Raw genomic sequence first — 26970 nt, forward strand, 5'->3', positions numbered from 1 at the left:
TTGCTGTACCAAGCCCTTGGCGCCTGTTTAAGGCCATACAACGCCTTCTTCAATCTGTAAACCTGGTCTTCTTTCCCCTTTTTGATAAACCCTTCTGGCTGTTCAACGAAAACCTCTTCTTCAAGTTTTCCATGAAGGAATGCACTCTTCACATCAAGTTGAAATATTTCCCATTCATATTGAGCTGCAAGTGCAAGAATTAGACGTACCGTATCAAGTCTGGCTACTGGTGCAAAAACTTCCATGTAATCGATTCCATATCGTTGTGCATATCCTTTTGCCACCAATCTTGCTTTGTGCTTTTCTACTTCTCCACTTTCGTTGAGTTTGGTTTTGAAAACCCACTTGACTCCAATTGGCTTGATTCCCGTCGGTAGATCGGTTAGCTCCCATGTGTTGTTCTTCTCTATAGCCTCCATCTCAGCTTTCATTGCCTCTTGCCACTTTATGCATCGATGTGCTTCTTCGAATGAGCATGGATCATTTTTGCTTTCGGCGATCAGCATCATGAGATTTTCTTCTTCTTCAGCCAAATCAGCCCCTGTCACATAGTTTGTCATCCATATTGGTTTTCTTCTAGCTCTTATGTCCCTCCCTTGAACTAGATTTTCTGGAGCAGTGTTGTTGTCCTCACTTGCAGGTGATATGATTTCACTTGAGTTGCCACCACCATCTTCATTTTCTTCTTGTTCAACTTCTTCTTCTTGCTCAACTTCTTCTTCTTCAAGATTGCCATCTTCATCTTCACATACTAACACATCAGCTTTCCTTTCTTCATCGGTTCTACCCCAATCCCAGCTTTTCTCTTCTTCAAACACCACATCTTTGCTTACAATGATTTTCTTGGAAACAGGATCAAATAATTTGTAAGCTTTTGATCCATCACTGATTCCTAAGAAAACACACATCTTACTCTTATCCTCAAGCTTGGTTCTTCTTTGATCTGGTATATGAACATGAGCCACACACCCGAAGACTCAAAAATATGCCACCGTAGGCCTCACATTGCTCCATGCTTCTTCGGGAGTTGTATTTTCTATTGCTGAAGTTGGACTTCGATTTTGTACGTGCACACACCATCTCACAGCTTCTGGCCAAAATACCTTCGGAACTTGCCTTTCGTTCAATACAGCCCTCACACCATTCATGATCGTCCTATTTTTCCTCTCAGCGACTCCGTTTTGCTGAGGAGTATAAGCCGCTGTTAATTGCCTTCTAATGCCTTGAGTTTTGCAGAATTCGTCAAATTCATGTGAGGTGAATTCACCACCTCTATCTGTTCTCAAGCAAGCAATGTGTTCACCAACTTCTTTTTCAACACTAATTTTGTAGTTCTTGAAGTTTTGGAATGCTTCGGATTTCTCATGTAAGAAATAAACCCAAGTTTTACGTGAGAAATCATCTATAAAGCTTAAAATATACCTCTTGTTGCTGTTTGAAGAAGGCTTGAGAGGACCGCATATGTCGGCATGTACGAGTTGTAGTTTCCTTGAGGCTCTCCACATGCTTTTCTTTGGAATTGATCTTCTGTGTTGTTTTCCAATTAAGCAGGTGATGCAGGTCTTCTTTGGGATCTTCAGATTTGGTAAGCCATCTACCAAGTGTTTTTGTGATAATGTATTGAGACCCTTGTGATTAAGGTGCCCAAACCTGCAGTGTCACAGGTGAACTTCTTTTTCTGTCTCTAGCCCTGTTTGTAGACACATGGTCTCCTTTGGTGCTGCAGTGGCTGCCACATGAAACATTCTATTTCTACTCATATTACTTTGCATGATTAAACCCTTCCTAGAGTGAAATACTTTACATATTCCATTTTGAATCAATATTGCCAGCCCTTTTTGTTGAAGCTGTCCTAAGCTAAGCAGATTATTCTTAAGCTCAGGAACAAAGTAGACATCTGAGATTACTTGAGTGACACCATTAACTTGCATTCTTACATTTCCTTTTGCTACCACATCCATTGTCATGTCATTCCCCAATTTCACAGTTTGAGAAATACCTTCTTCTAAATTAGAGAACCAACCTTTGTTTCCTGTCATGTGGTTGCTACATCCTGAATCCAAGAACCATACCTCCTCTTACCTTGTTTGGTGCAGATCCATGTGTGACATCAGCAAGAGATCCTCTTCTTCTTCCATCTCTGCATAGTTTGCCCTTTTCTCCCATTCTGGACATTCATATTGAAAATGACCAAGCTTATGACACTTGAAGCATTCAATAATTGATTTGTTTAGGGCCCGTCTTTCACGTCCTCTTCCTCTTCCACCTCTAAAAAAGGCTCTTCCTCCTCTTCCTCTTCCAAATCTGTCATCATGAGCAACTTTCAACACCTGTTCCTCCACTTGATGTTCCTGCATCCTTTGTTCATGAACAAGAAGACTTCCATGGAGTTCATCAATGGTTAAGATGCTTAAATCATTTGACTCCTCTATCGAACATACGACATAATTGAATTTAGAAGTCAATGATCTAAGTATCTTACTGACCACCGTGCTTTGCCCCATGTCTTCACCATTTGATTTCATCTTGTTCACCACACTGAGGGTTCTTCCTAGAAAGTTGTCCACCTTCTCTCCTTCTTTCATAGCAAGCAATTCAAACTCTCTTCTCAGAGCCTGAAGTTGTGCCCTCTTTACCTTTGTGGAACCTTGGTACTTTTGCCGCATCGATACCCAGATTGCCTTTGATGTCCCTTTGTCAAGAATAGTTTCCAGAATTTCTCTATCAATAGCCTGGAATAAAAAATTCTTAACCTTCAAATCCTTGAGCTTGGTTTCCTCCACACCTTTTCTCTGTGCTTCACTCGTTGTTGAGGTTCCAATCGCCGGCGCCGGTATTCCTTCGTCTACAAGACTCCACATCTCTTTGCTTCTCAGAAAATTTTCCATCATCATTGACCAATGATCATAATGACCGTCAAATTTTGGAATAGCTGGTTGCACGAACTTTTCTAACATTTTGTTTGTAGACTCACACACACTTTTCACTCCCAATCAGGCCCCTTGCGGAGCTTTGATACCAAATGTAGAGACAAAAGTGAAATAACACTTAAAATTGGAAGGAAACTTAATTGTGTATTTATTGAAATGAATCTAAGGCATTTTATAGCCTTTTACACGTACTGAAGTAAAACAGAAAGACCAATTTTTATGGCAAGTTATAAGGAAATTCAAAAGCAACTAATCCTAGATAATAGGGAAATCCATAAGACTAGGGATTTATTGATGACGTGAATAAAGTAAATAACTAATTTTGACTATCACCAACATGATAAGGACAACAACTAAAACACCATTGACTATGCCAACTATCAGTAGTATGACATAAGTTTTATCGTCGTGCTCTAATGGAGGTTTAAACTTTGTGAAAGGAAAAAAAACATCTATTTATAACTTTCGTAGAAATGAAGGCCAAAAACTAACAAGAGTACCACCTGTTTCTCATTCAATATCGAAGTCTCTCAACACCAAATTCCCCTTAATTACATGACAAAACAATACATTCCATCTATATCAATACATGGTTCAACAAAAGTAAACTATTTTTCATCCCAAACATATAAAGTAATAGTTACCTGGATATAGACATCGAATATCCGCTTCCCAATACTGTTAAATGACCTATCATTGATGAAAATAATCTCTACAAAGTGAAGCTTGACACTGTAGTTTCCATTTATCATACAGAGACCATAGTATGTGTATGCTTCATAAATACTACCACTAACATTTTCTTTACTACCACCGCAATTATTGAGATCCAAATGACCAACAAAACCTGTTTGTATGGATGAATGTCTTTGACAACTGACTGTGGAATAGAGTGGTTACAAGTGAAACAACTTGGGAGGGGATCATAATTTAAATATGATAAGGATTTACTATAACCAATATATATATATATATATATATATATATATATATATATATATATATATATATATATATATATATATATATATATATATATATATATATATATATATATATATATATATATATATATATATATATATATATATATATATATATATAAGTTGAAAGAAATTACACTAGCCATCCTTATTCATTGAAATATAAGCATATCTTTGACTTAACAACACTCTACGCCCAACCACAAGTTCCATAACATCTTCAAATGGTACCTATATGGGAATGAGAGAGGATATCCAAATTTCGTAAAAACTAAGGAGGAAAATAGATATCATTCATTTCTGACTTTATGATAACTAACTGATTATCAGACTTATATACATAGTTGCATTTTATCCCACCCTCCCCCCTATAATCAATGTCTTCACTAATAAGGGATTGCAAAGCTCATGAGCTTTGGAAATCCGTTTATAACATCTTCAAATATGATATTTTCATACTCTTGAGATTGAGGTGACCATGTTTTTGATGCCATAATTTGGTCTCATCTTCGTTGAATATCAAACATGTTAAGGGCTGACATCTGTCTTGAGATATCCATAAATAACAATTGTCTTTAAACCTCGAACCTTTCATTAACACTTCTTGATCTTTGTTGAAAACTATGCATTCTGATTTGTTAAAGCTCACATTCAGACCTTGATCACATGGTTGACTTATACTGATCAAGTTTGCAGTCAATCCTTCTACCAGCAACACATTATCAAGGCTAGGGAAACCTGGATAAACCAATTTGCATATACCATTGATTTTTCCTCTAGCACCATCACCAAAAGTAACATAACTATTAAAATATGGCTTTTTCTCTTCAAGATAGTTCTTTTCTCCAGTCATATTCCTTAAACATCCACTATCAAAATACCAATCTTCTTTTGAGGAAACTCTAAGATATGTGTGAGTTATGAGACATGTGACAATTTCTTTGGATTTCCACACTTTCCTAACTTGAATGTTCTTGCCTCCTTTTTTGTTGAACCTTGGATGATTATAAGACCAAGGGTATCCATATAGCTTATAACAAAAGGGGCTTATATGACCATAATTCCACAATGGTGCATCTCCATTAAGATATCTCGTTTCTTCTGTACTGAGGGTACTTATGTTGAACAGAGTGTTAATATAGGTGGTCCAACATCAGAACCTCGATTTTCTCCTCAGGGGGGACAAACTTCTTAGTGGAATATTTTTCTTCCTTTTTCATGGAACTCTAGTCAAATCTTATTCCTTTCACATCATTAGCAATTTTCCAACTTCTAGGATTTCAACAAGAGCCTTAGAATCATTGTTCAACATCTGCACAAATTTTAAAAATATTATCAAATTTGAACTTTAACAAGGTAACTTCCTCTTCCAGACCTGTAATGGTTGAGCCAAATTTCTCTTTTTCCAAAAATATAACACTTATAATTTTATTTTGTTTCTCTACTATCACACATGCTTCTTGTAACACCTCTTTTTTCTTGTGTTTAATTATTTATTTAAATTAATATGTGTATGTTAGTTGATAATTAATAGGGGTGGACATAATGCAACCACCCGACGGTATCCGACCGTTCCGATCCAAAATTTGAGACACCGTTCGGGTTTAGTCGGTTGGTGGGTTAGGTTGGAAAGTAGCAAGAGGTTTTTACGGGTTTGTGCGGTCGGATTCGGAGATTGGTTTTGGGCCCGTCGGAAACCGAATCCGACCGAATCTAAGGTTATTTTTATGGCTAGGCCCAGTCTAAACAGAAATCTAAGGTTCATTCCTAATCCTATAGTTAGAGATGTGGTATGAATCTCACTTTTTCATACGCACAAAATATTCGATGTATCCACAGAGAACTAACAAAAAACCAAGACTCTCTCTCAGTCTCAAATCTCAATTCATTAGTTCCACTTCTTCGTGAGATTCATACGCACAAACAGCAACGTTACTCCGCTAGGGTTCATCATTCTCTCAGGTAATCGGTTGATTCTAGGGTTCATCCTTTCAATTTCCAGTTCGTGGTTTCATCGTTTAAGAACTAACTCTTTCTACCTTCCAATTTTTCGGTTGATGCTAGTTCGTGGTTTCATCGTTTAACGAAGAACCGTCGCCGTCCATTATTCAACCACAAATCACCACCGAGCTTGTTAGATCAAGGAGTTGGATGAGTCCTGCCGCCAATGGAGCGCGGCAAAAGTAGCTTGCAAGGAGTTGGAGTTCCTAGCTTGCAAGGAGTTGGAGTTCCTAGCGGAGTTGTAGATCAAGGAGTGAGTCAAGGTAATGCCATCACCTGTCATTTTTATACTGAGTGTTTGTTTAATAAGTGATACATGTTATGCTGTCATTTTTAAATGTATGAATTATAGGAGCAGCTGCTGGTACTGCACTCCCTCCACTTCGAAAAAGGAAACTTAATGCTAGTGGTAGTAGAAAAACTTCTACGGTTTGGGAAGAGTTTAACATTTTACCGGATGAGCCTGAACCTATAGCCGCGTGTAAACACTGTCATAAAAGGTACCGATGTGACCCTAAAACACATGGTACTTCTAACATGCTAGCTCACTCGAAAGTGTGTTACAAAAACCCTGCCTTTTTGTTGAAAGACCCCAATCAGACAAACCTTGTAAGCGGCGAGGGTGGGTTTTTAGTTCCAACTAGTCAAAGGTTTAATGCTGCAGCCTGTAGGAAGGCCATTAATACCTTTGTTATCCTTGATGAACATTCCTTTAGAGTGGTTGAGGGTGTTGGTTTTAAGCAAATGTGTAAACAATTGCAACCCCAAATGGCTATCCCTACTAGGAGGACCGTTGCTATGGATTGTTTTCAGCTTTACCTAGCTGAAAAGTCACGTCTTAAAGCCTTTTTTAAATCTGATTGTACTAGGGTTGCGCTAACCACAGACTGTTGGACTTCGATACAAAACCTTAGTTATATGGCCACCACTGCACACTTCATTGACACTGCTTGGAAGTACCCAAAAAAAATTATTAGTTTCTCTTTAGTTCCAAATCACAAAGGTGATACCATTGGCATGAAAGTCGAGGACGTTTTGAGGGAATGGGGGCTTAGGAAAGTGTCTACAATTACCCTGGATAACGCAACAGCAAATGATGTGGCTGTGAGTTATTTGGATAGAAGACTTAAGAGCAAGAATGCTTTACTGGGTGTAGGTGATTATTTGCATATGAGGTGTGTTGCCCATGTCTTGAACTTGGTAGTGAGAGATGGTGAAAAAGAACATGAAGGGTCTATTGAATCAGTTCGCACTGCTGTTAGGTTTGTAAGGTCTTCTCCACAAAGAGCTATGAAGTTTAAGGAGTGTGTTGAACTTGCGGGCATAACTTGTAAAAAAAAACTTTGTCTTGATGTTTCTACAAGGTGGAATTCCACTTACCTAATGTTGGATGCTGCTGAAAAGTTTGAAGCTGCATTTGACAATATGATTGATGAGGATCCTGGATACATCGAATATTTTGACCTCCTTACCGGTCCACCCGGTTCTCAGGATTGGAAAAAAGTTAGGGCTTTTGTGGTTTTCTTACAAACCTTCTATGAGGCAACCAAAGTGTTGTCAACTTCGCAAGAAGTGTCCTTGCATTTAGCTTTTCATAACTTGTCTTCAATTTTGTGTGAGCTTCAAGAAGCTTCATTTAACTTGAATTCTTATGTGGCTCCAATGATTTCACATATGAAGGTTAAATATGATAAGTATTGGGGGGATGTGGGAAAAGTGAATCATTTTCTTTACTATGGAGTGATCTTTGATCCTAGGTTTAAGTTTAACTATATTGAGTGGTCTTTTAATGATATGTATGGGCATTCTAGTGACCTTGCCAAGAAAAATATTGAATGTGTCAAAACTAGTTTGTTTAAACTATATAATTGGCATAAATCTGATCATGATAAAAATGTTGGGGCTAGTCCTTTAAGTGCACCAGGGAGCACTTCCCTTGGAGAAGCATCTTCCCAACCAAAAGAACCATCACCTTTTACAAGGGCTAATGCTTTTAAGAAACATCTGAAGGAAAAAGACACAATTGAAAATGAAAATGAACTAGAGAAGTACTTAGGTGACCCTTGTTGCGGGGAGGGGGAAAATTTTAGTATTCTTAATTGGTGGAAGGAAAATTGCACCCGTTATCCTATATTAGCAACCTTGGTTCGGGATGTGTTGGCAACACCTGTTTCTAGTGTAGCCTCAGAAAGTGCTTTTAGCACGGGGGGGAGGATTTTAGATATCTATAGGAGCTCTTTGAGTCCAGATATGGTCGAAGCGCTTATATGTACTCAAAACTGGTTGAAGCCTTCTGACAATGATCTAAATGTCCTTAATATGACTGAAGAATATGAGATTAGTGAATCAATTGTTTCAGGTACGTTATTAATGAAAACTTTGTCTTTTTTAACATTATTTTAAATATTTGTTAAAATTAAGCCTCTTGCTATATGTTTAACGTATGTTTAAACAACTTGTAGAGTTTCAAGTAGCTACTGGTGGAGCAGCTGCTCCTACACAGGCTGGGCCTGTTTAATTCTCGCCTAGGTATGAAAAATATAGTTTTGTTTTATGTCTTACATTGGTTTAACTATACTGATTTGATTTGATTTGCAGCTGCGAATTTTTGAATATTTTGGAGTCACTTTGTGATTCAATAAGACAAGCCTTTCTTTTTTGGAGTCATTTTTTGAAACTAAGGATGGAACCGTTTCAGTAGCTACTGCGTTTGCTGGTCATCAGGCACGTTGTCTTGGGCTTATGCAATTGTTCTTACCGAAGTACACAAACATAATGTCACTTGTATTTCTTTTGCATTTGTGCTCAAGCTTACAAACTGAGTTTGAATACTGCATGTTATGCTAATCTGTTTTTGGTGGTGCAGTATACTGGGATGATGTTACTTGAGGAGATGGCCTGTGTAATGTTCTCTTGCCTGTGTAATACCACTAACCAAGACGTTTGAGCATATAAATTTAGCTTTCTGCCTGATTTCTAAGAAACCTTATATCCTATTGGTAGGTTGTTAGTTCTGTGCCTTCTCATTCAAGTTCCATTGAGTGTGTTGGGTTCGCACCAAGGTATGATTTAAGATTAGTAAACTTTTTATAAGATTAGTTAACTGTTCATAATCTGCGTGCATGTGCATTTCTGCACATTTTCATGTCATGTATGCTTGATGGATCATGCATGTGTTTGGTTGAAGTTTTATTTATTCAAAGATTGCTCAAGTCTTGAAGGACAGTGACATCCTGGAGATGACAATCAGACAGGACGAGTTCAGCTTGTGCCTAGGTCAAGAGGAGGTGAAGAACAGTCTCTAGGGCGTTCAAGATTTGGTACTGGAAATGCAGGTCAGGGGTATACTTTTGAAGAGGTATAACTTAGTTACAACTTGCCTAAAATATCTTATTTTTGTTATTTGTGACTGACATAAATGTTTGGAAACCATGGCAATTCATTCCTTTGCTTACAGCAGTTGAACTGTTATTTCACTTGAGGTTTTAAAGCACTAGTAATGCAGGTCAAGGTTCTTTTTCTAGTAGTTATGGACCTCTGTCGTCGAACTTCTGGTCTGCAACACCCCTTGCCAGTTTCTCAGGTGGGGAGCAGCAACATTCAGGTTCGTTTGCATTATATTGATGGGAACTACACTGTACTGCCAGAGGTTGTGGAAGCATCCCTTGGCCCACATATGCAGGTAACTTTCTGTTTTCTGTTTTCACAAGCATGATGCATTATTTCCACTAGTTTAAGATGCCACTCAATTCATGATTTGAAAATATGATGCAAGAATGATAGAAATGAATGAAATAGGGATAGAAAGGGGCTCGGTTGTCTTAAACTAGCATGTTGTTTCTCATTTAATCATAAAGCACACTGTTATATATCATGTAGGAACAGTTAATATGAATGAATATTGAGCTCTTGATATAGTACATGCTTTTGTTTGTTTTATTTCATTTGGGTGAATTAAGATCTGTTTCTTTCCTTGATATTAGCCGTGTTCATCATAAACATCTTGTTTCTCTTGTTGGATACTGCAGCACCGGGTTTCAGAGGCTACTTGTTTATGAGTTTGTTCCCAACAATACATTGGAATTTCATTTACATGGTATTTTTTTTTTGTCATTCTTTTGTGTAGCACAATGCTTATGCCAGAAGTGTTCTTAATTCTTATGATTATTTTTTAACGGCAGGAAATGGACGACCAACGATGGATTGGCCAACAAGATTGCGAATTGCTTTAGGATCTGCAAAAGGACTTGCTTATCTTCATGAAGATTGTATGCTCTGTACTTGACTGTAATTTTTTCAGCAAAGCTAGTTTTTGTCAAACTCAATGTTTATTGTAATTATTTGTTTGTGTAGGTCATCCTAAGATCATTCATCGTGATATTAAAGCTGCTAACATCCTTCTCGATTTTAAGTTTGAAGCAAAGGTATGCTCTTTAATATATCTTCCTTGCAGCAGTGGTGATGCTCCATTTAAAATGCCCTAAGAAGTTCTGTGCAATAATTGTTTAATATGAAGTGTGGATTTTAGTTATAATTTAGTGTCAAATTTCTATTAACAGGTTGCTGATTTTGGTCTTGCAAAGATTGCTTCCGATCTCAACACTCATGTTTCTACTCGAGTGATGGGGACTTTTGGGTAAGAACTAATTTATTCCCTTCCTCTCAAAATTTGGATATTGCAAGAAATGTATTTTCTAATCTGCTATTGTTTATGGTAGATTGAATTAATGCATTAAAGGGCATGAAATGTGCTATATGGTGGTTTAGAACTGCGTTAACCAATCAAATTGTTGTTGAAATTAGTTGTTAAATTTGTGTCAAAATATCAGTTCTGATATGCTAAACTCATGAATTATCAATTACTGCTTTCTTACAGGTATCTGGCTCCAGAATATGCAGCAAGTGGAAAACTTACAGACAAATCAGATGTTTTCTCTTATGGAGTCATGCTCCTTGAGCTATTAACTGGACGTCGACCGGTTGATAAAAATCAGACTTACATGGATGATAGTTTGGTGGAATGGGTAAGTGTCATGTTACCATCCTCCTCTTTTCTTGAGGGCTAAATATAATTTGCAACTGAAAATTCAGTCATTTATAATATATTATGAAATAAAGAGTTTTCTGTGTAATATTTCTTTTATTGGAAGAGAACAAGATGACATAGAGTGGCCCTTAACTTTATTCATCTTTCATTGTCATCACAGGCTAGGCCTTTGCTCATGCGTGCTTTAGAAGAAAATAATTTAGATTCTCTGATTGATCCAAGACTTCAGAATGAATTTGACCCTAGTGAGATGACGCGTATGGTAGCATGTGCTGCAGCTTGCACACGCCACTCAGCAAAGCATCGACCAAGGATGAGCCAGGTAAAGTGAATAATTTGTTCTATCATTTATTACTGCACTCCATTCCTTTTGAACTGTCTTTTTAAGAAGAAAAACTATCATTCGTTGTGCTGCTACTGTAAAATCAAACCTAGGTCTTACTTTCCATTCTGAGTTCCTTGTATATGTAAGCATCTTTTTGGGTCTAATAATGGAACAAACCGTAGGTTGTGCGTGCCTTAGAAGGAGACGTGTCACTAGCAAATCTTAATGAAGGAGTAAGACCTGGACACAGCAGTGTCTACAGTTCTCACGAAAGGTGGATTCAGAGCTACAATTCAAATTTTTTTGTTTTGCAGGCATATCAAGAGGAGACTGAATAGCTCAAGCTTCTTGCTGAATGGAAGAGAAAGAAAGGTGGATTCAGAGCTACCATGTTTGTTTTTGGTGAGTACAAGACCATTGTTCTCAAAGTTTACCTACTGAAAAGAGGTTTCTATCAGTGGTAGCAAACCCTGTTAACCTTGTTTCTGTTATAGGAAACTTGGTGGCGGCTCAAGTTGCGACAGAAATCGGTTGGAGCGAGTTTGCGATTTCAATGTTTTCACTAGGAATGGTACATTATTTCCTAGATAAAATCCACTTGTGTTGGGTTTATTTTGGAATGAGCTCAATTATTTTTAAAACCGAATAAACCGCATTATGAAACCGAACCGAACAAAACCGAAACCGAAAATAACCGAATTGCAAACCGGTCGGTTTTGGTTATGTTTTTTCCAACCGATGGTTAGGTCGGATTGGGAATTTGGGCCCGAAAACCGATCCAACCCAACCGATGTCCACCCCTAATAATTAAGTTAATAATGACCTGGTTATAATTAACTTATTGATATTAATAGTTACAAGAGAGTATAATAGTACTACTAATAATAGAAGTAGTAGTACAAATGAATAATAGGTAGACCACTTATTGGTGAGAGAAAATAGAGGGAGTACGGGTGCCTTTGTGTGTGGTGAGGTCAACACCCACTTAGTTCCACAATTTCCTCTCCTTTCTACTCATTCCTTGCATTTTAATCTCCTCACATATTCTATCTACAAACTTTTCGCATATCAAAAACAAACATATATTTTCCCGGCTCTCATTCTTCATCATCAACCACCCACTTTTTCATTACGGTGTATTTTGGGAGAGTATTCATAGATAAGAGTTTTTTCCCATTAAATTATAAACTAGACCTGAATTTGAGATTGGTTAAATATTATATGTATATTTTAATGTTTTAGAGAAAAAATTAAAATTTGTTAATCATAAAATTATGAACACAAAATCCCCTATAATGTAGATAATTGAAAACTAAACTCAAAGTTATATGTAAGGGGACTTGTTCTATAATTTTTATGTAAACAAACCTAATTACATTTTTTAATGGTTAAATGATCACTGTGAGTAACAAACTTTATTATTCAAATGTCTTGTCTGTATTAGCTTGAAATGTTATTGTAAATGCTTTTAGCATTAACAGACTAGTCATTGTTTTAGACTAGTGAGTGTCAGTACTTGCATGCTTGGCGATACTGAGAATACGTGTACACACTGAAATACTTTCTATAATAATAAATCTAAGAAATGCATTAAATTTTGGATTGCTTCATGAGAATTATTAATATAAATGCCTTAAAAGAGTTCAAGAATTTATCTCACATGTTAAACAACTGCATTAGATTATTCTGGTATGAAATTAGATCATATGCATTCATTATTCTCTTGTGTGATACAATGATATTTTAAGCTCTCTATTATCATATGGAAATACTAAAAGTTGATAATGGGTATTAGTCATTAATAATAAATTATTTGATTAGTTAGTGGAATAATAAAATGGATGAAGAACATATTTGAGTGATGAGTACTTTATTAGCTTACTCAGTTAGTGGCAACTTCTCTCATTTTTATTTAAATGATTTTTAAGAAAAGAATTATAAGGCATATGTTCTATTACTCTTAAGTATATAAATAAATTGTGCTTTTAAATTTAGGAGAGTAATAATAAATATTATTTGTACTTCGTTGTTGTTTAGGTGGCGAAATTATATTGTTAGTTTTTATCATGAATGAAATGTATACAATTTCTGTATGATTGACTGGGTGATGAGATTTGTTTAAGTGGTGTGTTTGTATTTACTTCATCATGATATGACATATCCATTTTTGTGTGGTGCCTTAGTGACAAGTTATTTTTCTCATTGATATGAGATAAACTCTATATGGTGCCTTTGTGGTGGGTTGATTATATCCGGATTATGTAGTATTAAGAACATGCATATTTTTACATATAACACCTTGTGGTTATTGTTATTATTAATCTTGAGTTGATTACTTTATGTATATGAGTATGACGTTACAGTTACAGTTTCATAAGTTGTCTAATTGATTATTGATAAATTTGATTAACTTTTACATGTATTCCGTTTTAAGCTTACAATTATGTTGTTAATAATTTTGGGTGTATACTTTTATTTAATTCTCTTGGACATGATATGTATATTTATATTTATATGATTTTTAACTCTCGTTTTATTTAGTTTGACATGAATTATGGTTAATGGCAACTTACCTCTTACAACAACATTCAAGGTACAAGTGTGGAGTTTCAAGATTGACTGGTGTTTGCTTGTCGCGTGGTCGTGGAGAAAAAGGGGTTTTCAAAATAAAAAGATTTTAGTAATTTATAAATTGATAGCATTATATTTTAAGTTATTTAGTTATTTAATTCGAATGAATTGGAAATGCGATGATTTTCCGCTTATGATTTTGAATTGTCATCAAGTTTGATTAATGTTCAAAACTTTTATTCTTGTTTAAACAAGTATTAATAATAATTTTTGAGTCATGTCTTGGATGAAAATCTGGGGCGTTACACTTTCTTCCACTGAGTGAGCAAAAGTATGTGTGTTTCACCCAACTCTTCATCAATGATTTCTTCATCACTAGACGTACTACAAGATTCATATTTTTTAGTGAAAACCATCACTTTGTTAGTTGTTTCTTCTTCACTCTCATTATCAGAATCAAACCAAGTGATTAACATTCCATTTTTCTGCTTCTTTAAAAACGTAGGACATTCAAATTTAATGTGGCCAAAACCTCCACATTCATAACATTGAACTCCTTTGCCTTTTTTTGGATCGTCTTCAAATTTGCTCTTACTTTGGGGACCAATATTCTTAAGGTTGTCTGACATATTGTATTCAACATTTGCCATCCATTTTATGTCCAATCTCTTTAAGTCTCTGTTAAACTTTCTACCAACAAGAGCCATAACATCTGATAGACTTTCACCTTGATCTTCACCCTCTATAGTGTTGGATACAAAGGCAATGCTCTTGTTTTTCTTTTCAGTTCTATCATTTATTTCCATCTCAAAGGCTTGCAAAGATCCAATGAGTTCATCTACTTTGATGATGCTTAAGTCTTGAGCTTCTTCAATATTTATAACCATCACATCAAACTTCTTAGGTAGTGATTTGAGAATTTTCCTGGCCATCTTTTCTTCAGACATCTTCTCTCACAAGGCAAAAAAGTGATGGCAATGTCACATAGTCTGATATTGAAGTCCGATATAGATTCATCTTCATTCAATCTAAGATTCTCAAACTTTGTTGTGAGGAGCTGCAACCTTGACATACGAACTTTGGATGTGCCTTCATGTGTATTCTTGAGAATCTCACATGCTTCTTTGGCTTCAATACATGTGTTGATCAACCTAAACATGTTCTTGTCTATACCATTGAAAATAACATTCAAGTCTTTGGAGTTTCCAAGAGCTTCATCATCTTTAACACTTGTTCTATCAGCTTCAGGATTTAAGATTGGTGTTCCATCTTCAGATGTAATCATAGGGTGTTTCCAACCTTTTATTACAACCTTCCATGTTTTTTTTGCCCATGGATTTAAGTAAAACAACCATTTTAGATTTCTAATAATCATAGTTGGCGCCATCTAATACACGTGGTTTATTGACTGATCATCTATCCTTAGTGTTGTCTATTTAAACAAAAAATATCTTTCTTGGAGCTCACCGAAAAAGAACAGGGTGCCTGCTATGATGTCAATTGGAGTTATGTTCTTAAGGGGACATATGTTGGACACAATGCCTGGGACAATTGTGCACAACTTGATGATAACAGTTTGACAACAACTATGAAATAAAACAAATAGAAATAAAGAACACAAGAGAATTGTTAATCCAGATTGGTGCAATGTCACCTACGTATGAGGGGCTTCCAACTCAAGAAAGGAAATCCACTTAGTACAAAGTGTTTTAGATAAACAACCATTATTCAATCCCCCTCTTACTAATACTACTCATGTCTTTCTATTTAGGACTCCCCCTAAATATGAGACCATTCTCACTTTCTCTCAATCATTAACCATAGTGAACAATATAATAATCAGAATATTGATTGTTTGAATTACAACTCAACTATTAAACCAGTTTATATGCCTTTAGATATGTAACTTAGTATCTAGAGAGGTGCAAAAATAATAACACAAACAAATGACTCAAATTAGAAACCCTAACACAAAGACTTTTCAATACTTGCACACATTTCAAAAGTTAGGTTTGAGTCTCCTTAAATAACAATACAACTTATGGGATTTTCTCCGATGGGCATAAGATTTGATCACGTGCAGAATTATAGAGGATTCTGTTTTAATTTGTTTTTCAAAAAACCTCCAACAAAAAAGATTTGGTTTCTTTTAATTCAAATTTAAATCTCTAAATAATTAGATTTGATCTTATTCAATCTGTCAAACAAATCTAATTAACACATTGCTAAAAGATAGCAATAAATTTGATTGAAACACAACCAAAATTTTCGCTCAGAACAACAACCATGACCTGCTGACAAAGGCCATATGTTGCACACGTGCTGCAACATTGTGTCCCACATGTGTCATTTCCTTCACCAAAACATCTTGTACACTCCATGTTGTTTTTCAAAATGCAGTCAATCAACAAAAACAACAATTAAACATAGAATAACAAAACGTTAATCTCGATTCATTAATTAACAACCTCATCAAGGACAGAGTGCCAAAAGATAACCCAATACATCAAAGTGATACACTAAGTCATAACAGAGTTCCAAAAGATATCTAACTTAACATTACAATTATCCTGAACCAAAACAGAGTTCCAAAAGGCATATAACTTTACATAACATCTATCCTAAACCAAAAAAGAGTTCCAAAAGAAATCTAATTGTCTTCTTGCTTATTTAAGATGAAGTGAGTGTAAGTTTAAGGAGTGCCTTAGAGGGGGGGTGGGGGGGGGGGGGGGGGGGGGGGGGGGGGGGGGGGGGCTGGGTGGTGGGGGGTGAATGAGGCACTTAGACTATTTTCTGGATTTTCAACGGTTTATGACTTTTACTTTCTAGAAATGCTTAAGTGATGAAAAGCGGTAAAGTGCGGAAAGTAAAGGACACAACGATGTATAGTGGTAATCAAAGAATATAATTCTGAATAATTTGTATAAGATGAGATAGATGAAAATTGAAGTATATCAATTAAATAATTGATCTTCTTCTTTGTAACACTCAAATCTCACAGTAATTATACAAGTGTTCTTGAAATGAAATGAAACTATCCTAAACCAAAAAAGAGTTCCAAAAGAAATCTAATTGTCTTCTTGCTTATTTGAGATGAAATGAGCCTTGTGGTAGGGTATGAGACATTCCTTGTTGAACTTAACCTGTTGTAGGACCTTGTGATCCAATACCTATTGTTGGTCTGCTTATGCTCAACTTCTTAACACCAGTTCTTGATCCACTTGTTGGAGTCTGTGTTATTTTTTTGACAGATCTTGATCCACTTGCTTGAGTTGCGTGAGATGGAATAAGTTGAGGTTGAGCTTGAGTTGTCTAATGTTGACTAGGCTGAGGTTGAGCTTGAGTTGCATGTGATTGTCGTGGTTGAGGTTGAGCTTGAGATGCATGCGTATACTGTTAATGACTTGTTTGAAGTGAAACCTTATAATTTACCTTATTATGACCATTTTTCTTACATCTAAGACACTTTTATAATGAAAGTTCACATCATCACTATCATTATTTGTTTTCGTACCAATGATTCCAACATCATATACCTTAGTATTTGTCAACTCAATATCATTAACCTCACCATCATTCATATCACCCTTGTTCATATCAACCTCATTTGCCTTAATATAATTTCCTCTAACTGCACCATCATTCATCTCAACCACATTCACCTCAAAATGATTATCTCCAACTACACCATCATTCATCTCATCCCCATTCACCTCAACATGATTGCCTCCAATTACACCATCACTCATCTCAACCACATTCACCTCAACATGATTGTCTCCAACTACACCATCACTTATCTCAACCTCATTCATCTCAACATGATTACTTCCAACTACACCCTCACTAATCTCACCTTTATTCACCTCATTAATTCCAACTCCATTCCTCTCAATTACACCCTTATTCACCTCAACCCCATTCAACTCAATTACAACACACGTTGTACCTTTGACAACTTCCTCATGCATTTTTCCAATCTCATATTCTTCATCAAGAATAACAACATCATACGAGTTTATAGTTGCATCCTTTATAGGACCGTCATAATACTCAAGTTGAGAAAGTGGATGTTGTACATACATGTGAACACTCAAATGTACCTTACATAAATCAACTATATCTTGGTCACCTTTGTCATTACTCAAATTAAACATACCAAAATGTGGAGTCCTTGTATAATATTGTTCCAAGTTCCTTATATCCCAAATCTTTAATTATCCCCACCACCCAAAAATTGCTCCACTTATATACATCACATCTCAGCCCTAAAACTAATCCTTCGTAACTAGAAAACTCATCATCTACAAATGAACCTTCATGGTAGATAAAAGCATGAACAAATTCATCCATTATTTACCTAAAAGAAAAATGGCACAACTTAATAATAACCAACACAAATTAACATTTAGAATCATAACCAATACAAATTCCTAAAACGAACACAAATTCATACAATGATACTAACATTTAGAATCAGAAAGAAGACAAACTCCTAAAACCAACACAAGTTCATACAGTCATATTAAAATTTAGAACAAAACCAACACAAATTCATAAAATCATGAGAAAACCCTAATACAGAGATTATACCATAAACCATGAGAAAACCCTAAAACGAATATTATATGTTAAACCCCACACATTAAACCCAGTAAATCCTAAATTAGAAAGGGGTGAAAAATAAAAGTCCAGTAAACCCTAAATTATAAAAGGGGTGAAAAATAGACTTGTCAATATATTTTTGTCCTCTTTTCGTTTCATAAAACATTTTCTTCCTCTTCCCCTCCATTTGGCAATCTCATTAAACACATGACATATGTACAATACCTCCACATCATATTTAATTAATATTTTAATTTATAATATTTAATTTTTAAAATATTACAATTTTTAAGTATGTTTTTGTTTTAATAATTAATTAACAGTTAATAATCAAACATATTTTGGCCCAACCAATTTGGCCTACATCCATGGTATCTTCTCAATATGAAGTCCCATACATGAATAAGATTTATAAACATAAGAGTATTTTCTAAAAAAAATCGATGTTGGACTTGAACTTCTTGTTTCTCATTGCTGCTTCATGTCTTGTAGCTTATTCTCTACCTAAATTTGTTTAAGCAATACTCTAATAGAGCCAACACTTGTAAGCAGCAACAAGAAAAAGGTGTCAAGTTCAATATAGTTGACATAATACAGTACTCACCACTACTAAAAGTGGTGTTTTCATAAATGTTGTAACTTTTATAATTTTTTTGAATTTATTAATTTATAAATATTATCGTAAAGAATTAAATTGTAGTGATGAGTTTACATTTATTAACTTAATTAACACTTAATAGAGAATAAGTGTTATAAATTCCTTAATTAACACTTAATTTTTTTTCTATTTATTTATTATGTTTTATTACCTAACTATTCCAAATTCCAATAAATAATGAAGATATTTTAGTGAATAAAATGGATATAATTAATTGTTATCTTAAAAACTTTGTAAATTCAACGAAAACAGCTAATTTGATAAGAAAGTAGTTAGATAAATTAAAATATAGTAGTAAAAAGAATAATAAATATTATACTAAAATTCCAAAAGAAAAAAAAATTTAATACCATAAAAATCAAAACGGATAATTAATTGATTGGTAATAAAAATATGGGTAATTCTAACTTGTGTCCCAATGACACAAGTTAAGAGATAAATAAAGTAAAAAAGTCTTGAAATTTGCACGGTAAATTTAATACAAAGCCATAATTAATAATTATATTATTTTTTTTAATAAATTTTTTTTATTTGTGGATTTCTTAACTTGTGTCCTTGGGGCACAACTTAGCATTACCCTAAAAATATTTGGATGAATGAAACAATCTTATCATTAAAATAAAGAAAATTAGTAATTATCTAAAGAGGTGCCAAAATCAAATATGTGACACCTGAATAAGACAAACAGAATACATAACATAATGAAATTAATCTAAAAAAATGTGTATGAAAGGAAAGTAAAACCACGTGTACAGAAAAAAAGCCAACGGTAAATGAATACAAGAAAACGATACCACTTTGAAACCAAAATGGACCAATCCAATGAACCGCCACGTTTTACTAATCAATCTAAATTTGACTTAACTTTGAAAATCAACGTCCAATATTATTAGTATACTCTAATTCCTATCGTCATCACTACTATATAGAAAAGGTTCTACACAATTCAGAATACATTGTTAGGTCACACTTCAATTCTCGATCGGAAAAAATGGCCGGCGTTGATTATTTAGCTTTCGAGAGAATCAAAGCACAATTCGATGTCAACGAATTGAAGATCGTTTGGGCTGGTTCTCGTGAAGAGTTCGAACTTTCCGATCGGATTTCTCGCCTCGTTGCTAACGATCCGGTCAATTTACTGTTTTATCCTTCTCTGTTTTCTAGCTAGCTTTTATGGTTTCTGCATGATGATGAGTTTGACTTGATTGATTCTTTGTCATTTCTAGGTATTCCGAAAGGATGATAGAGCTAGTCTTGATAGGAAGGAGTTGTTTAAGAATACTTTGAGAAAAGCAGCTTATGCTTGGAAAAAGATTATTGAACTCCGTCTTACAGAACAGGAAGCTAATAAGCTTAGAACCTTTGTGGATCAGCCTGCTTTTACGGATCTTCATTGGGTATAATTCAAATTATGTTATGTTCCTTTTTGTTTTGTTTTTGCAATGGAATATGTTAGTGTGTTAGTGTTATTATGTTATAGTGGTAATTTTAGTTATTCATATTCTTTTGCAGGGGATGTTTGTGCCTGCTATCAAAGGACAAGGAACTGATGAGCAGCAGGCAAAGTGGTTGCCTCTTGCTAATAAGATGCAAATAATTGGTTGCTATGCCCAAACCGAACTTGGTCATGGATCCAATGTTCAAGGGCTTGAAACAACTGCAACATTTGATCCACAGACAGATGAGTTTGTTATTCACAGCCCCACGTTGACTTCCAGCAAAGTGAGTGAATTGGGTGATGTCTCCTTAGAGTCTGTTCTAGTCGTTTACAATTATTATGCTGATTGGATTTTACAATCTTACAATGTTATTTAGTGTATTGGCAACTACAACCAGGACAAAATAGAACAATGGCTAATTAGAATAGTTATATGCTAAACCCCAGAGATTGGCGTGTTGGTGAAGGTTTGGGTCCTGAGACTTTGCTCCTCACAAGTTCTCAGAATCCTACTAATTGCTAACAATTCCTGTGATGGGCCAGTCCATACAGTGCTTAGCTCTGGCTTTAAATGGATCCCTGCAAGTGGACAGTGGGATTGGTCCCTTTGAATTAGTCAGTCACAAAGCCAGACACCAAGCTTTCAAAAAAAGAAGAAGAATAGTTATATGCTTATCAGAAAAAAAGAATAGTTATAGTTAATTACTTGTTGATTTAGATTAGTTAGAGAGTATGTGTACTCTAGTCTCTATTCACAAACTAGTACAATATTCAAAAGATACTAGCTAACCTTTGTGTTATCCTATTTATACACACATTAACTATAACACCTCTTAACTACATTAAGTAATAACTACTCTAATTAGCCATTATTCTATATCCTAAAATTCTCCCCGGCATTCGAGGAGGAGTGTGTTTGTCTGTATTGGATATATCTCACTCGTTATTGTTGATTTAAACAGTGGTGGCCTGGTGGGTTGGGTAAAATATCCACGCATGCTATTGTTTATGCCCGTCTTATTACTGATGGTCAAGACCAAGGAGTGCATGGTAATTACCGAACTTAATCATCCAAATTTCTGGTGTTAAACAAACATAAATTTATTAACTATATGATTTATGTCCTTTTTGAAGGTTTCATTGTCCAGCTGCGGAGCTTGGATGATCACTTGCCTCTTTCAGGCATAACTGTTGGAGATATTGGAATGAAATTTGGAAATGCAGCATATAACAGCATGGATAACGGAGTTCTAAGTTTTGACCATGTACGAATTCCAAGGAATCAAATGTTAATGAGGTAGTTCAATTTTACTTATTTGCCTTCTCTGGCTTCACCAAACAAAAATCTAATATCTTAGCTGTAGGTTTAATGGTGTATAAATTTTTACTACATAAACTTAAGTGATCTGTAGGGGCCAAGTGACTACAGTCCAAGCCACTGGGCAATGTCTATGTGGGTGAATCCAAAATATGGGACACTGACTCAAACTCGAATAGTATTAACTAATACATGAATAAAAATAATTTTAGTCAGTATCTTCAGTGAATACTGGTAGCTAGGTTATTTATGGTACTGTGTGTATCAATTAAGTGCATTTCTCTGACACTTACTCTTTAAACCAGGCAAGCAGTTAAATCCTTAGGACCATTTTGTCCGTATCTTCAGTGAATATTGGTAGCTAGGTTATTTATGGTGTTGCATGTATCAATTAAGTGCATTTTCAATCTCAGTATCTTCTGTGACCGCAAGCATGTCTTTAGATTGACCTTTTCTAATCATTTTCAATATCAGTGTTTTTTTTTCTCCAGTTTTTGTCAATATAATAATTCAGATGATTCCTCTGTTTGGGGGGAAGGTTTGTGACCACAAGCATGTCTTTAGATTGACCTTTTCTAATCATTTTCAATATCAGTGTTTTATTTTTTCAGTTTTTGTCAATATAATAAATCAGACGATTCCTCTGTTTGGGGAGAAGGTCTGTGACCGCAAGCATGTCTTTAGATCTTTTCTAATCATTTTCAGTATCAGTGCTTTTTTCAGTTTTTGTCAAATATAATAATTCAGACGATTCCTCTGTTTGGGGGGAAGGTCTGTGACCGCACGCATGTCTTTAGATTGACCTTTTCTAATCATTTTCAATATCCGTGTTTTTTTTCTTCCAATTTTTTGTCAATATAATATATAATTCAGACGATTCCTGTTTTTCCAATTTACCAGGGTTTCACAGGTCACCAGAGAAGGAAAATATGTACAATCCAGTGTTCCAAGACAATTAATTTATGGTACTATGGTATATGTGAGGCAGGCAATTGTAGCCGATGCATCGACTGCTTTGTCACGAGCAGTTTGCATTGCTACTAGATATAGTGCTGTTCGAAGACAGTTTGGATCTCAGAATGGTGGTCTTGAAACACAGGTAAGGTTTGAAACATATGGATGCAAGTATGTTGCTTGTCAGAGAATTCATAGTTATTAGAGATTTTGCTAATGGAAATTTTTTCAATAAATAAATTATTGGAAAGCGAAAAGAAAAGGTTGGACCAAAAATCATGAATTACAATTAAAATATATGCCAATTCATTTTAATTTGGTTGTGTAAATTTAGGTGGTTTTCTTTTCACCAACAATATATTTTTTTTGTTGCAAATCTTGTAGCAGGAAGGTGGATGAGATTCTTCCTCATCTTTCCAATAATTATTTGATATTGGTTGGCTAAAATAAAATTGAATGGTTAGAGTAGACTTTTTAATTTTGATGCGTGTCTTATTTTATGCTCTCTGTTTCGATTTAGGTGATTGATTACAAAACACAGCAGGCTAGACTCTTCCCATTGCTAGCTTCTGCATATGCTTTCAGATTTGTTAGTGAGTGGCTGAAATGGCTTTACACGGATGTTACTCAAAGATTACAAGCTAATGATTTTTCAACATTGCCTGAAGCCCATGCATGCACTGCTGGGTTGAAATCCTTGACTACTACCGCAACTGCTGTATGTTACTACTTACTAGTTCTTATGTTCATTTCTATGCTGATTGGTCTTAGTTGTTCAATTTAATTATTATTTTTTAACTTCTTTAGATTTCATTTAAACATTGTTTTTTGATGGATTCATATGTGGGATTTTTGTTTTCTTTTTGTGTTGTGCTATCCTTTAGTGAGATTCCATAAATGTTACTGACAGGTTTCCTCCCTTAATCTATCTTTGTGTGTTAAAGTTCATTTCCTCCCTTAATCTATCTTTCTGTGTTAAAGTTCATTTCCTCATTTCTATATTACCACCATATACAGTTCATTTTGTTTTTTGAAATGTGAATGTTTTGAAGACATTGCCGGGTTTTACTGTGCATATAATCCCACGTCCTCCTTGTTATTAATTTGAGAGTTGTAAAAATTAACACTACTAACCATAGCATGTTTGACTTATATACTTTGCAAGATCAATTATACATAAGAATTTTATCTTAATAGTCTGGATTTTCATCTCGAAAAGGTTACTTGTCCTGAAATGCAGGTCATTATATTTTGCTTACCATTAATTTTTTGTTCATGGCATCTGTTTATTTGTGGGATAACTGACTGAATGAGTAATCTTCCCCACCTTTAAATGATTAGGATATTTTTGTTGCTGTCATTGTGTTTTTACCCTTTAAGTGTACTGTGTCATATATGTGTTCTTCACTTTGTAGCCGTGAACTTTTTTGAAGTTCAAATAAAATTAATTAACTTTCATTCGTAGGATGGAATTGAGGAATGCCGTAAACTATGTGGTGGTCATGGTTATCTTACTAGCAGTGGTCTACCTGAGTTATTTGCAGTTTATGTTCCTGCCTGCACATATGAAGGAGACAATACTGTGCTGCTTTTACAGGTTCTTTAATCTTTAAATATCTTCTACATCATTTCATTTTGCATTGTTTAATAATCTCTGTTAATTTGCCTACGTGCTTCCATGCAGACACGTCGAAAATCATTATGTTTAATATATGCCTATTGGTTTCCTTATTACTTTTATGCGCCTCACTAGCTATCTGATTTAGCATGTTTTTTAGGAATTATCTTGGGATGTTTTTGACGTCTAGAAAATCTCATGTAGGTGGCAAGGCATCTCGTGAAGACTATTTCTCAGTTGGGCTCTGGTAAAAAACCTGTTGGTACCACAGCTTATTTGGCTCGAGTGGAACAATTGTTGCAATATCAGTCTGATGTTACAAGAGGTATTAATGAAATTGTAATCTTTTGATATCTTAGTCAAGTATAGGTTCGTTTAATATCAGTAGGAACACATGTGTCCTTTGGTTTGTGGTTTTATACTTATTTTTTATTCCTTTCAGCTGAGGATTGGTTGAAGCCTAATGTAGTGATTGAAGCATTTGAAGCTAGGGCTGCCAGAATGAATGTCGCCGTTGCTCAAAATCTCAGCAAGTTCACTAATCCTGAAGAGGGTAAATGATTCAACATATCATATATTGTTTGAATCACAAGCTATATTGGCTGGTCTGTCTAGTTGATTTGTCTTGACTAACGTGTTATTGGAGAACATATGTGTTGACTTTTTAGTTTTTTGTGACAAAGCACCCACCTACAGATATTATACTGGTTTGGTTTCTCACATGGTTGAAGAATAAATTGAATCCACAGTTCTGTTTTGCAACTTTTTTTTTGTATTTTCATTTAGTACAGGCTTGTGTTTTTTTATTGATGTAATTTGTGTGACGCATCCGGATATCATTGTTATTTGCTAATGATTTTTCTAACCATAGGTTTTCAAGAACTCTCAGCTGACTTAGTTGAGGCAGCAGCTGCTCACTGCCAATTAATCGTTGTTTCCAAGTAAGTTTCTTCTGATTTTTATTCTCGCGAGCTTCTTGATCTCTAGATTTAGTCCCCTTGGAGACAACCATAGTGAAATTAGTCCAAAAAACATACCCAAATTTGAGAGATATCTTAATGTTATACATTTAAGTTGATCAAAACCTTGTGCTTTTTAGATTTATAGAGAAGTTGCAGCAAGATATACCTGGAAAAGGAGTAAAACAGCAATTACAAGCTCTTTGCAGCATTTATGCTTTATTTCTTCTTCATAAGCATTTGGGAGATTTTCTTTCCACTGGCTGCATCAATCAAAAACAAGGATCACTGGCGAACGAGCTTTTGAGGTCCTTGTATTCACAGGTTTGTCCTAAACAATTTCTAGTTAAATATCATTTTCTGCTTTATATTAACTATATTGTAAGAAGACTGATGATTTATTTGTGGTTAATTAGGTTCGTCCTAATGCAATTGCGCTAGTTGATGCATTTAATCACTCTGATCACTTGCTTGGTTCGACTCTTGGACGCTATGACGGAAATGTGTATCCTAAGTTGTATGAAGAGGCATGGAAAGATCCTTTGAACGATTCAGTTGTTCCTGATGGCTTTCATCAGTATGTTCAACCAATTCTTAGGCAACAACTACGTAATGCCAGACTCTAGAGTATTTTATAATTGAGCTACTATTTTAGTTGAAAATCTTCAATAACGTTGAACGAAAGAATAAATAAATGTAGATGAATACAAAGTATGGGAAATTTGATAATGAGTTTATTTCCATGTTTAATAATATTCACGAGAGGAAGTAGCAATTCGATGTAACTAAAACATTACTATTTATTTATGTATACTTGGCCCCTCGTGTTTCATTTCACCGTCATTGTTTCTTGAAATATTTTATTTTTACAATTCATACTTTAGTCACTTCTTATCATCATTTATCTATAATCCATGGTCCTGATCATCAATCACTTGAGCAATTATGTATTTTTAACACTATAAATCAATTTTTATTAATTAAAGAATGATTATTCAAACTAATCATCCTATAAATTGATTTTTTAAGATGATTAATTGATTTATTTTGGGAAAGTTATATAATTTATGATACAAATTCTATGATTTATGTATATTATTATCAACTTATTCACATAATCTTGATCTCAATTAACAATGACGAAATCAGCAAATCATAATGTTAAACACATTACTTCATAAAATCAAACATATATAATTACGACGAAATCAGTAAATCATAGTAAATCATAATGTTGAACACATTTGTTCATAAAATAAAACATATATTACTATGATGTATTCAACAAATCATAATGTTGAACACATAAGTTCATAAAATAAAACATTTACTCACATAATGGCACACTTTAATTCAACACTATTATCCAGACTAATTCAAAACACAAGTAACATTTGATAAGTTGAATTGAATTCAAACTTTGTGGTCGAAATTGGTTTAAAAATTTTTAAGATCAATTTGTTGAAGTAAATAATTTGGAATAAGGTGACTGATAAATTAAAAGAGTATGAAAATAAATTTTTTAAAATAAAAGACTAGAACCTAAATGATATGAAATTATAA

The 26970-nt window shown here is 34.7% G+C and overlaps 4 protein-coding genes across 8 annotated transcripts; all 4 read left to right on the forward strand.

Annotated features, from left to right (window-relative positions):
• Positions 1–5718: 5718 nt before the first annotated feature.
• Positions 5719–6902, forward strand: LOC127123838 (uncharacterized). Its single transcript, XM_051054015.1, has 4 exons — positions 5719–5875; positions 5978–6177; positions 6267–6776; positions 6892–6902. Exons 2-4 carry the CDS (start codon positions 6081–6083, stop codon positions 6900–6902), a joined length of 618 nt encoding a protein of 205 aa, XP_050909972.1. The 5' UTR covers positions 5719–5875; positions 5978–6080.
• On the forward strand, positions 6883–9334 carry LOC127120592 (zinc finger BED domain-containing protein RICESLEEPER 2-like). 5 transcript variants are annotated; one of them, XM_051051070.1, is made up of 5 exons: positions 6883–8273; positions 8377–8676; positions 8781–8835; positions 8918–8976; positions 9102–9334. In XM_051051070.1, exons 1-2 carry the CDS (start codon positions 6932–6934, stop codon positions 8430–8432), a joined length of 1398 nt encoding a protein of 465 aa, XP_050907027.1. In that variant the 5' UTR covers positions 6883–6931; the 3' UTR covers positions 8433–8676; positions 8781–8835; positions 8918–8976; positions 9102–9334. The 5 variants fall into 5 exon arrangements, with proteins under 5 accessions (XP_050907027.1, XP_050907024.1, XP_050907025.1 ...); XM_051051067.1 differs by having other exon boundaries at positions 8377–8835; XM_051051068.1 differs by having other exon boundaries at positions 8377–8835; positions 9128–9334.
• A 564-nt stretch (positions 9335–9898) lies between these two features.
• Positions 9899–11570, forward strand: LOC127123839 (proline-rich receptor-like protein kinase PERK1; the record flags this gene model as incomplete). The annotated part of the gene is made up of 7 exons (XM_051054016.1): positions 9899–10010; positions 10096–10182; positions 10268–10338; positions 10474–10550; positions 10791–10938; positions 11122–11283; positions 11469–11570. Coding segments are annotated over exons 2-7 (630 nt in total), but the record flags the coding sequence as incomplete, so codon positions are not given.
• Positions 11571–19994: 8424 nt separating this feature from the next.
• Positions 19995–26244, forward strand: LOC127120594 (peroxisomal acyl-coenzyme A oxidase 1). The gene is made up of 13 exons (XM_051051073.1): positions 19995–20249; positions 20347–20517; positions 20633–20842; positions 21521–21608; positions 21693–21855; positions 22777–22975; positions 23351–23548; positions 24296–24427; positions 24653–24773; positions 24891–25001; positions 25320–25389; positions 25548–25731; positions 25824–26244. Exons 1-13 carry the CDS (start codon positions 20112–20114, stop codon positions 26031–26033), a joined length of 1995 nt encoding a protein of 664 aa, XP_050907030.1. The 5' UTR covers positions 19995–20111; the 3' UTR covers positions 26034–26244.
• The last annotated feature ends 726 nt before the right edge of the window (positions 26245–26970 follow it).

Source organism: Lathyrus oleraceus, chromosome 2 (assembly GCF_024323335.1).
Source record: "Lathyrus oleraceus cultivar Zhongwan6 chromosome 2, CAAS_Psat_ZW6_1.0, whole genome shotgun sequence".
NCBI classification, from domain to species: Eukaryota; Viridiplantae; Streptophyta; class Magnoliopsida; order Fabales; family Fabaceae; genus Lathyrus; species Lathyrus oleraceus.

Bases quoted from the DNA above. Each gene is read 5' to 3' on its own strand.
- LOC127123838 (XM_051054015.1), top strand. From the start codon at position 6,081: ATGGAGCGCGGCAAAAGTAGCTTGCAAGGAGTTGGAGTTCCTAGCTTG. The intron at 6,178-6,266 runs GTAATGCCATCA...TATGAATTATAG, and splicing joins AGATCAAGGAGTGAGTCAAG to GAGCAGCTGCTGGTACTGCA.
- LOC127120592 (XM_051051067.1), top strand. From the start codon at position 6,932: ATGAAAGTCGAGGACGTTTTGAGGGAATGGGGGCTTAGGAAAGTGTCT. The intron at 8,274-8,376 runs GTACGTTATTAA...AACAACTTGTAG, and splicing joins TAGTGAATCAATTGTTTCAG to AGTTTCAAGTAGCTACTGGT.
- LOC127120594 (XM_051051073.1), top strand. From the start codon at position 20,112: ATGGCCGGCGTTGATTATTTAGCTTTCGAGAGAATCAAAGCACAATTC. The intron at 20,250-20,346 runs GTCAATTTACTG...TGTCATTTCTAG, and splicing joins GCCTCGTTGCTAACGATCCG to GTATTCCGAAAGGATGATAG. The intron at 21,856-22,776 runs GTAGTTCAATTT...CCAATTTACCAG, and splicing joins AGGAATCAAATGTTAATGAG to GGTTTCACAGGTCACCAGAG.